The sequence below is a fragment of the Pelobates fuscus genome, chromosome 8 (genome assembly GCF_036172605.1).
Source record: "Pelobates fuscus isolate aPelFus1 chromosome 8, aPelFus1.pri, whole genome shotgun sequence".
NCBI classification, from domain to species: domain Eukaryota; kingdom Metazoa; phylum Chordata; class Amphibia; order Anura; family Pelobatidae; genus Pelobates; species Pelobates fuscus.
Window position 1 is genome coordinate 124,249,417 of NC_086324.1, and position 12,438 is coordinate 124,261,854.

The following is a 12,438-nucleotide window of genomic DNA, read 5'->3' on the forward strand; positions in this document are numbered from 1 at the left end:
AGTACCACCAATCTCACATTAGTATAAAAAAAAAAAAAAAAAACCTAAACAGGCTATCTTTCTCCCACTCAGAGTTGGTTTACATAGAAACATAGAATCTGACGGCAGATAAGAACCATTCGGCCATCTAGTCTGCCGAATATTTCAAAATACTTTTAATTAGTCGCTGGCCTTATCTTAAGTCTAGGATAGCCTTATGCCTATCCCACGCATGCTTAAACTCCCTCACTGTGTTAACCTCTAGCACTTCAGCTGGAAGGCTATTCCATGCATCCACTACCCTCTCAGTAAAGTAATACTTCCGGATATTATTTTTAAACCTTTGCCCATCTAATTTTAGACCATGTCCTCTTGTTTTGGTAGTTTTTCTTCTTTTAAATATAGTCTCCTCCTTTACTGTGTTGATTCCCTTTATGTATTTAGATGTTTCTATCATATCCCCCCTGTCTTGTCTTTCCTCCAAGCTATACATGTTAAGATCCTTTAACCTTTCCTGGTAAGTTTTATCCTGCTATGTTTCTGTTTTTCTAGAGGTGTGCCCTCCCAACAGAGAAGGCACCTGCCTGCTAGCACGCTATTGGCGTGGATGCAGACAATGTGAGAGATGATGGAGCCAGGAAATAACTCAAGATCAGTAAATATTTTTGCCCCCTGCCCCTGTGCCATGTAACAATAGACTTATCAGACCTGCAATAATCTCTACCAATCTCTGCAGTTATAAGCCATTCCCATAGCTGTGAGTTGGCGCAGGGAAGTCTTTGTGCTATGAACATTGCAATTACGCAAAGTTACTATGGTACTTACCACTAAACGTTTTAAGTTGTGCTTTTGAGCTACAGTTCTCTTGCCATGTCATGCCATGTCTGTAATACATTGACCTGCTGACATGTGCTTAGTCAACTTTTATCAAAATTATGAAAAGAAAAGAAAACTTATGTGTATACGCTTAGAGGAAATGTAACCGTCTCCACCCAAAACTCAAACTCTGGAGATTTCTGGGACAACTGCCAGTAATACCAGTAGACAGTGACATACACTGGAAAGCTCTGTAACTGCTTGCACACTGAGTCTACATGTGATGGAATGTTGAGATTGTAAATATACTGAATAAAAGGGAACTCTCCTGTCTAAGTAGAAGAGGAAACTGTTGACAAAACAGCAGGCTATTGGTTTTTCCCAAAAACTACACAATGGAGATCCAGATATTTTTTCTGCTATCGCTCTATAAATGTAAGTAAAGCATGGCATACCAAAGTATATTTTATTTTAGTGTACTATTTTATTTAAAATGTGCCTACAAAATGATTTGAAGATACACAGGAACATATGCACACATATCCTCAAGGTATACAGGTACACATGCTGTAAAATGTACTTAAACAATCTTTAGAATTCAGGAAAAATATATAATTATAAGGTTAAAGTAGACAGAAAAAGCACATGTATATTACATAGCAGTTAAATGAAACTTACATCAGTAATAAACATTGCAGTGAAAACTTTAAAATATTACATATTAAGTAGATTACTTTTAATTTTTGATATTTTCAGGAAATTAATTTAGACACTGTGTTTGTACTATTTTTGGAATTTAAAATGAGATTTCTGCCAGATTTTTAACTATAAATCATTTTTCTGTTTATTAAATGTAGACTAAAAAAAATAAATATATGACTATTAAGAAATGCTTAAAAATAAGACTCAGCGAAAATGTACCTACTTTTCTTTAAATAAAGTGGACCTGTTTATTCATTCAATTTTTTGTTCAAAACTTGTAGCACCAGTGCTAATTATATTATTCGTCAATAACAATCAATATTTTTCTAACCTATGTACTCAGTTATACGTAGGCTAGAATTCCATTTGATTCAGAAATACTTTTTGCTATTAGCATTTAGCATTATAATAATGAGGACATTTGAAGGAATGCTATATGGGTATCATATAATACATTAACTGAGTGTATGCAGGGTTTTATTTTACAAAAAAAATAAAGACTCAGATGTACAAGTCATTTCTACAAATAGTAATCTCACTAAACTGTGCAGATATTTTCATTGTTCCATTAAAAGATATGTGCTCTTTCACATTAAAAAGTTTGACACATAACCATTGACAGACAGCAGCCATTGGAAACACATCAATGATCGAAAGGATAGGCATTTTAAAAACCAAATGTACCTCTAACCAAATCATTGTCTTCTTTCTGTACCTGTACAGTTTCATTGGACCTCATGTAATTCGGCTTTTGCGCAAGCCCAAGTTCTGTTTCAAGTTGTATTGTATGTCAATGCAAAAATGAAGAATTATTAAAAAAAAAAACAGTTTGACACATATAAATAAATGTAGATAAAGAATAAAATAATAAAAATAACTCTAGACTGTTTGTAAACATACGTTAAGAAATACATTATCAGTTTATAATATCCTGTAATCTATATAAAATATTTTTATTTTATTGCCTACAATTGAGTCTATCTACAACAATATTAATATATTAATAATAAATTAAACGTAATATAGATTTTTTTTTATAGTTGCAATAACATAGTGGATGAGCAGCACAGTTTAGCAGTGCACCAACCACAGATCTTATATTATAATATATCTCATCTTATACGTATCGTATATATCAGGGGTAGGCAACCTTATAGCAGAACTGTGCCGAAATAGGATTGTGATGTCCCTTAGCGTGCCGGTCCTATATTTTTTAAATTGAGGTGTGTATGCAGCCGTATTCTGCTTGTGTTATTTATACTGTAATTGCTTTGTATTGTTGTATTTGTGCGTATATGAGTCATTATATTGTATATGTTCAGGAGTAGTTTGTGGTATCAAGTATGATACATATGAATGTGGGCTGTGTATAGGATCTGCTTGAGGAATTGTGTGTGGGTGGATATGTCACATTGCGTGTTTGGTAGTGTGTGGGGCTGTTTGGGGTATTGCATGGGAGAGGCTGCATGTGGGGTTGTGTGCATGTATGTGGATTGTTAGTGGTGTTGCGTTTGTGCGGATTGTGTGTATGTTTGTTTGTGGGCTGTCCGTATTATTTGTATGAGGGGGCAGTTATTCTGCATTTCTGTGTATATCTAACAGTGTGGGTGTCACGATCCCGGGGAACCCAACACGCTAACACACACACAGACACACACACAGAAAGTGTGCTGTACCGGTCCTTAGAGTGGCCGGGCTAAGCACACAAAGAATAGTCAGGAGACAAGCCGAGTAAGGGGAACCAGAAAACAGAATAACGAGAAACAAGCCGAGGTCAAAGGGTAGGAGAAAGTCACAAAGTCAGTATAACAAGCCAGAGGGTACGTAACCAGAAAGCACACGTTCACAATCGATACTATAAAGCAAAGACCACAACAGGGCACAGATAGACAGGAAAGGTAAGTATTTAAATCCTAGCCTGAATCCTGATTGGCTAACCACCAATCAGTATTAACAAACACACGTGGGGGATATCTATACCCCCCACTGTGTTTGTTGCACTGTAGCTTTAACGCCGGGTCACGTGAGTGACCCCGGCGCTTAGATAATAGTGCCGGCTCCCAGCGTGCAGCGTTAGACATGCTGCCGCTGGGAGGAGGAGAGGAGGACGCGAGCGGCGTGTCAGGAGGAGAGGACGCCGCTCGCTTAACGGTAAGGGGAGAGGGGACCGCGGGCGGCGACGGACCGAGGGTGAGTGCTGCGAGAGGATTGCAGCCTCCCCTCACCGCTGCCCGCGGAGCCCTGACATAACCCCCCCCTCGAAGACCGCCCAGGGGGCGGGAAGCCGAAGGCTTCAAAGGAAACCGCGCATGAAAGGAGCGGATCAAGGAGGGGGCGTCCAAGTCAGAGACAGAAACCCACGACCGCTCCTCCGGGCCATAACCCTTCCAATCAACCAGATACTGCAACCGACCTCGAGAGAAACGAGAATCAAGGAGAGCAGCCACCTCATATACGTCACTAGAGACCGCGCGGAGGGCATCGGAACGCCTGAGAGAGCCAGAGAACCGATTACAGAGCAAGGGCTTCAAAAGGGAGGTGTGAAAGGTGTTAGGTATGCGCATGGAAGGAGGCAAGGCCAGGGAGTAGGATACAGGATTCACCCTACGCAACACCTTATAGGGACCAAGGAACTTGGGCGCGAACTTCATCGAGGGAACCCTAAGGCGGAGATTCCTAGAGGACAACCAAACCCTATCACCCGGAGCATAAGAAGGAGCCGCACACCTACGACGATCAGCAAACCTCTTTTGAGTAGCAGCAGCACGACAAAGAGCAGCATGGACCTGATCCCACATCTTCCGTAAGGAGGCGAGGTGCTCGTCCAAAGCGGGCATTCCCTTGTCGGAGAATACACCGGGAAGGACAGCGGGTTGGAACCCATAAGCCACCATAAAAGGACTTGCGCCAGTAGAAGAATGAGACACAGTGTTCCTGGCAAACTCAGCCCAGGGAAGGAGACGGGACCAGTTGTCCTGGTGTGCATTCGTGAAACAGCGTAAATACAACTCCACAGACTGATTTGCTCGTTCGGCAGCTCCATTAGATTGCGGATGATAGGAGGAAGTAAACGATAAGGAGACCCCCATCTCAGCACAAAAGCCTCTCCAAAACCGAGAGACAAACTGAGGGCCCCTGTCAGATACGATATCTTGTGGTATACCATGCAAGCGGAACACTTCTTTGGCAAACACCTGAGCCAACTGAACCGCAGAAGGTAGCTTCTTAAGCGGAATGAAGTGCGCCATTTTGGAGAACCTATCCGTTACAGTCAAAATTACTGTCTGCCCATCAGATGAAGGAAGATCCACAATAAAGTCCATGGATAAGTGTGTCCACGGTTTCTTGGGTACAGATAGGGGCATAAGGAGTCCCAGGGGTTTAACATTAGGGGACTTACACTGTGTACAGACACGGCAAGCCTGCACGTAATCTACCACGTCTTTTTTGAGTGAGGGCCACCAAAACTGTTGGAGAAGACCCTTGTAAGTCTTGGTAACCCCTGGATGACCAGCCGTTTTGGCTGTGTGAAATAAAGTCAACAACTTCTTTCTGTCTTTTACTTTCACGTACAGCTTACCAGTAGGGGTCTCAGAGGGTGCTTGGGGTTGGTATGACTTGATACCATCAAGAAAAAGAGACGAGATAACCAAACGGGTAGTAGCTATTATATTAGTAGTGGGTACAATGGGCTCAGGAGTGGAGGTAATAGAATCTACAGGTTCGTACTGGCGGGAGATGGCATCAGCCTTGACATTTCGATAACCAGGCCTGTATGTGATTATGTACTGAAAACGTGAGAGAAATAAAGACCATCTAGCCTGACGAGAGGATAACCTCTTAGCATCTGCGATATAGGATAGATTTTTATGATCGGTTATAACCAAAATCTTGTGTCTAGCTCCCTCTAACAAGTACCTCCATTCTTTAAATGCCATCACTATAGCTAATAATTCCCTGTTCCCAACATCGTAATTCTTTTCAGACTCTGACAAGCGTTTTGAAAAGTAACCACAGGGAAGGAGGGGTTCGTCATACGATTGTCTTTGTGACAACACTGCTCCTATACCTGATTCAGAGGCGTCTACTTCCAGTACAAAGGGAAGGGAAGGATCAGGATGGTGTAACACAGGGGCAGTGGCAAATGCCTTTTTTAGAGTCTCGAAGGCCACAATAGCATTAGGATTCCAAACCCTGGGGTGTAAACCCTTTTTTGTCAGTTTAGTGATAGGGGAAATAATGGATGAGAAGTTTTTAACAAACTTTCTATAATAATTGGCAAACCCTATAAATCGCTGTATTGCCTTAAGTCCTTGGGGAAGGGGCCAGGACAGTATAGCTTCCAATTTTGAAGGATCCATGCTGAATCCTTGTTCAGAAATAACATAACCCAGGAATTGTACAGAGGTTTGGTCGAATAAGCATTTCTCTAATTTACAATAAAGACCATTCTGCAACAACCTTTTAAGCACCATCCTAACATGAGTATGATGTGTCTTCAAATCTGGAGAATATACAAGTATGTCATCTAGGTAGACTACAGCACAGACATGCAGTAGATCTCTAAGGACATCGTTTATGAGGTCCTGAAAAACGGCAGGAGCATTACACAATCCAAAAGGCATGACCAGATACTCGTAATGCCCACTACGCGTATTGAACGCCGTTTTCCATTCATCATTCTCCTTAATACGAACAAGGTTATAAGCCCCCCTGAGGTCTAGTTTAGTAAAATATCTAGAACCTTTGACACGATCAAACAATTCGGTAATGAGGGGAATCGGATAGGCATTTTTAATCGTTATATTGTTTAGGGCTCTGTAGTCTATACACGGTCTCAAATCGCCCTCCTTTTTTGCCACAAAAAAGAAACCAGCACCAGCAGGAGAGGAGGACCTTCTAATAAAACCTTTACTTAAGGCCTCTCGTATGTACTCCTCCATGACCTGGTTTTCTTTCTCAGAAAGAGGGTAGACCTTACCCCTAGGAGGCATATTACCCGGTAATAGGTTTATGGCACAGTCATACTCACGGTGTGGGGGTAGCTTATCTGCCTCCCTTTTTTCGAAAACCAAAGCAAGGTCTGCATACACAGAAGGGACAGAAACAGAAAGCGGTTTAGCCGTGGGCACGTTAAGTAAACAAATGGGACGTACTTGGGCCATACAGTCTCGTTGACAAGATTCCCCCCAGGAGAGTATGTCTAAACAACCCCAATCAAGTACTGGGTTGTGTTTCACTAACCAGGGAAAACCCAGAACTATGGAAGCAGTAGGGGAGTCAATTATTTGGAAGGTTAACCTTTCCTTGTGTAAAGCACCCACACACATCTCTATATCTTGGGTCTCATGGGTCACCAGAGGTCTCTCAAGGGGTCTACCATCTATGGCCTCAACGGCCAAGGGTGTGGCCTTTTGGATCAAAGTCAAGGCTGCGGTTCTGGCAAAGGTCTCATCCATAAGGTTGTCAGCCGCACCTGAATCGATCAAGGCTTTAGTTGTTATGGTGGTTTTATTGACCAAAAGAGAGACCGTAATAAATGGTCTGGAGATGGACACATGAGGGGACAAAGTCATAACACCCGAGGCCGACCCCTCTCTCGGCCTTAGGTGCTGGAGTTTCCCTGTAATTTAGGGCATGTATTACAGTGGTGACCCCTCTTTCCACAATAGAGACATAACCCCTCCCTTCTACGATACGTTCTTTCAGCCTCAGTTAACCCCGTAGCACCCAATTGCATGGGTTCAGGGGATGGTTGCCTAGGAGCGGGTAACGCTAGTAATGCAGTACTGGGTAGAGCAGGTAACACCCGTGTATCCAGCCGTCTTTGACTACGTCTCTCTCTAATGCGGTTATCAATAAGGATTACATAGTCTATAATATCATCTAGAAGGACAGGCAGTTCCCTGGATGCTATTTCATCCAGTATGTAAGCGGCCAAACCCTCCTGAAAGGCTGTTACGAGGGCGTCGTTATTCCAAACCACTTCAGCTGCTAGAGTGCGGAATTCGATAGTATAATCCGCTACAGATCTGTTACCCTGTCGAACCCTAAGCAGAGCTTTGCCAGCAGAGGCAACCCTACCGGGTTGATCAAACGTGCGTTTGAATGCGGACAAAAAATCCGCAAAGGACATAGGAGACATATTTTCCCACATGGGGTTTGCCCATGCTAAAGCTCTCCCAGACAGGTGGTTTATCAAAAAGGCAATTTTGGATCTGTCGGTGGGATAGGAACGTGGATTCATCACCAGATGGATGTCAATTTGATTGAGGAAACCACGACACAATGCTGGGTCACCACTATAGCGCTGTGGCGGTGTCATATGGACTACATGGGCAGGAACGGGTACTGGAGTGGCAATGGGTTCGGACACAGCAGCAACCGCCTCCTGGACGGCAGGCTGCAGGTGTGCAGTACGAGCCAGTATGGTCTGCAAAGCTTGAGCAAACTGATCCATACGGTGGTCCAAGCCATCCATTCTAGCCTCCTGATTAACTAGGAGCTGTGGTATGTCAGCAGGTTCCATTATGGCCCTGTTGTAATGTCACGATCCCGGGGAACCCAACACGCTAACACACACACAGACACACACACAGAAAGTGTGCTGTACCGGTCCTTAGAGTGGCCGGGCTAAGCACACAAAGAATAGTCAGGAGACAAGCCGAGTAAGGGGAACCAGAAAACAGAATAACGAGAAACAAGCCGAGGTCAAAGGGTAGGAGAAAGTCACAAAGTCAGTATAACAAGCCAGAGGGTACGTAACCAGAAAGCACACGTTCACAATCGATACTATAAAGCAAAGACCACAACAGGGCACAGATAGACAGGAAAGGTAAGTATTTAAATCCTAGCCTGAATCCTGATTGGCTAACCACCAATCAGTATTAACAAACACACGTGGGGGATATCTATACCCCCCACTGTGTTTGTTGCACTGTAGCTTTAACGCCGGGTCACGTGAGTGACCCCGGCGCTTAGATAATAGTGCCGGCTCCCAGCGTGCAGCGTTAGACATGCTGCCGCTGGGAGGAGGAGAGGAGGACGCGAGCGGCGTGTCAGGAGGAGAGGACGCCGCTCGCTTAACGGTAAGGGGAGAGGGGACCGCGGGCGGCGACGGACCGAGGGTGAGTGCTGCGAGAGGATTGCAGCCTCCCCTCACCGCTGCCCGCGGAGCCCTGACAGTGGGTGGCTGCCCTGGGTTCCAGTGGGGACCAGGCCAGCCAGGTACAAGTTAAGGACAGGAGCTGCAACAACAATTGCGAGCTGCTCTAATACAGTGTGGATTCCCATTCACAAGTCCTGGGATGAAGTGATCTGAGATCACTTCCTCTACGTGCTGCAATGCATAAATTGAGGATTGTCCTTCACCACCTCTTCGTATTAGCAGATATCTGAAGTTTTACTGGGACTCCTGATAGGACAGAGCCTGTTTGGCTCTAGCAGCCTTGAGTGCCGTGCAAAGACACCTCGAGTGCCGTGCATGGCACTAGTGCCGTAGGTTGCCTACCCCTGGTATATATGGTAGTGCTAGTTAACCTTCTAAAGTTGGATGGAGATAACGGCTACATGGCACATATGGATTTGACCAAGTTTAGGTCCATTCCCAAAGCTTTTTGAATTCCTGCCTAATTAAGCTAAAGTTGCTTTCGTGCCTATAGTGTTCCTTTAAAAAAAAAAATATATATATATATAGTTTTGAAAAGGTGCAATATTTACAAAGTTGAAAGCAGTCTTTGTTCCTGCATGAATGTTTGAAATATTTTTTGTTTTATTGAATGATATCTTCTAAATTAAATTGAGTTGATATAGGCAGGTAAAAGGGTCAAACTAAAATATTTACTCCAAAAAGTAAAAAAAAATTAGTGTGTTGTAATTAATTGAGCCAAATGTACACGTTGTGAACGAAACAAAATGTAAACAAAACCTGGCATTTGCACTATATGTCTGTCCAACCGTAATTCACCTCTTTCATATTAAATGCACCCCCCTTATTATATATCATTTTATTCAGGGGAAACAGGGCTTTCATTTAATATCAAATATTTAGCTATGAAACATAATTTAATATGAAAAAAATGGGAGAAAATAAGATTTGTTTTTATTTTTTTAGTTCTACATGACATTTTAACTGTCAATGTCATAATACTGTTTGCTTTTACTGCAATAAAATACACATATTTGTATTCAGCAAAGTCTCATGTGTAAAACAGTACCCCCTTTGTACAGGTTTTATGGTGTTTTGGGAAGTTACAGGGTCAAATATAGCACGTTACATTTGAAATTGAAATTCGCTAGATTGGTTACGTTGCCTTTGAGACTGTATAGTAGCCCAGGAAATAAATTTACACCCATAATAGCATACCATTTGCAATAGTAGACAACCCAAGGTATTGCAAATGGGGTATGTCCAGTCTTTTTTAGTAGCTATTTGGTCACAAACACTGGCCAAAGTTAGCGTTAGTATTTGTTTGTGTGTGAAAAATGCAAAAAACGCCAATTTTGGCCAGTGTTTGTGACTAAGTGGCTACTAAAAAAGACTGGACATACCCCATTTGCAATACCTTGGGTTGTCTACTATTGCAAATAGTATGCCATCATAGGGGTAATTTTCATTCTTGGGCTACCATAGGGTCACAAAGACAACGTAAGCAATCTGGCAAATTTTAATGTGAAAAAAATGAAACACAAGCCTTATATTTGACGCTGTAATTTTTGAAAACACCATAAAACCTGTACATGGAGGGGTACTGTTTTACTCGGGAGACTTCGCTGAACACAAATATTTGTGTCTCAAAACAGTAAAAAGTATTGCAGCAATAATATCGTCCGTGTAAGTGCTGTTTGTGCGTGAAAAATGCAAAAAACGTCACTTTTACTGGCGATATCATCGTTGTAATACATTTTACTGTTTTGAAACACTAATATTTGTGTTCAGCGAAGTCTCCCAAGTAAAACAGTACCCCCCATGTACAGGTTTTATGGTGTCTTGGAAAGTTATAGGGTTAAATATAGTGCTAGCAAATTAAATTCCCTATACTTTCGGCATGGGTTGTCAGGCAGGTCCCACTAATTGTAATTAATTAGGATACCTAATTATGTAAAAATATTACATAAATATATGTGTAGAATTAATATATGTATATATATACATATGTGTATATATACGTGTATATATATATATATAATTTTTTTAAAAATATTTTTATTTATATATAGGTATATATATATAGTGATATATACGTATATATTTATGTATATAGATATATATATATATTATTTCGTTCTACGTGTATTTTGATATAAATATATATATATTAATATCACAATACAGTTAGAACAAAATAAAACACATCTATATATTTTTTTATATTTTATTTTTAATTTTTATTTATTTTATTTTTTTACGTATTTACATTTTTTTTAATATTATATATAAATCTATATATATAACAATAATGATATATATATTTAATCAGTGTCAGTATACGTGTAATTTGATATTAATATATATATATAATTATATATATATTAATATTAAAATACACCTAGACAGTGTATGTGTGTGTGTGTATATGTGTATATATAATAATAATAACAGTTTATTAACCAGGAAAGGTACATTCAGATTACTCTGGTTTCCAAGTATGTCCTGGGGATGTTACCTTAGCCCAACATCCAGGAGTTGTTACTATCACCCAATTTAATAGTACTCATTTTATCTACCTCGGAAGGATGAAGGGCTGAGTCAACCCTGCCGGGATTTGAACCTGCGACCCAAGGGTTAGAACAGATTCTGCTGATGCATTAGCATTATTTTAATTTTATTTCCAGCCAGCAGGTGGACTAACTGTCATTACAGTTAGTCCCCCTGCTGGCATTGTTGCAGCCAGCTATCCCGGCCATGTGATTGTGAGGCCCTCGCAAGGACCTCACTCTCACATGGCCCGGGGGGGCTGAAGAGGACGGAGGTGCCGCGGGGGGCTCCCTGGGAGTCCCCCCAACCGCGATCGCCGGCGTGGGATTGCCGGCGACCAGGTAAGTAACAAAAAACGGAGGGCGTACAATTACGCCCTGTGGCGTTTAGAGCCGCTTTTAAAAGGACGTAATTGTACGCCCTCCGGTCTTAAGGGGTTAAAGGACCACTATAGTGCCAGGAAAACAAACTCGTTTTCCTGGCACTATAGAGTCTTTAGGTCCCCCCCCCCACCCTCAGGGTCCCACTCCTGCTGGGCTGAAGGGTTTAAACTTTTACCTTTCTCCATCGCCGGATATTTAATCAGTCCTTAGGAAAGCATTTTTCAATGCTTTCCTATGGACGTCAGCGCCTTCTCACTGTGATTTTCACAGTGAGAAGCGCGGAAGCGCCTCTAGAGGCTGTCAGTGAGATAGCCACTAGAGGCTGGATTAACCCTATTGTAAACATAGCAGTTTCTCTACATACTGCTATGTTTACAGCTGCAGGGTTAACCATAGACGGACCTGGCACCCAGACCACTTCATTGAGCTGAAGTGGTCTGGGTGCCTATAGTGGTCCTTTAAGAATTTGAATTCTAAAACTGAAATAGCAGATCAAAACACTCAAATGTGGGAAAACCCCTATACCTACACACAGCTAAAATACAAATGTGATAAAAGTGATAAAGTGGAGCGCTGAAAAAAGTGCAAGTGCAATTATATTTACCCTTAATAAAATGGTACGTCATGGGTAGAAATTGAGTACATAAAAGAAGGAAACAAAAACAAATATATAGTGTGGATGGTTATACACATGGATTGAAGTATTAAGTGATAAGTGATAAGATCCACTCACATTGACCAGAGCCTGTAACTACTGGCTCTGTAATCAATGCCTTTATGCCTTTATGGTAACATACCAACATCTATCGAGTGGGTCTCCAAATATGGGTATGTGGAAAGAAAAAAAAGAACTCAAATGGT

At 41.7% G+C, this 12,438-nt stretch overlaps 1 protein-coding gene across 2 annotated transcripts in view; it reads left to right on the top strand.

Annotated features, from left to right (window-relative positions):
* The first annotated feature begins 930 nt into the window (after positions 1-930).
* PLA2G10 (phospholipase A2 group X) overlaps positions 931-12,438 on the top strand; it is an 84,335-nt gene continuing 72,827 nt past the window's right edge. For both annotated transcript variants that reach the window (XM_063428837.1, XM_063428838.1), the window contains exon 1: positions 931-1,230. In XM_063428837.1, coding sequence (XP_063284907.1) covers positions 1,191-1,230 — 40 coding nt within the window. In that variant the 5' untranslated portion in view covers positions 931-1,190. The remainder of the gene's footprint in view (positions 1,231-12,438) is intronic.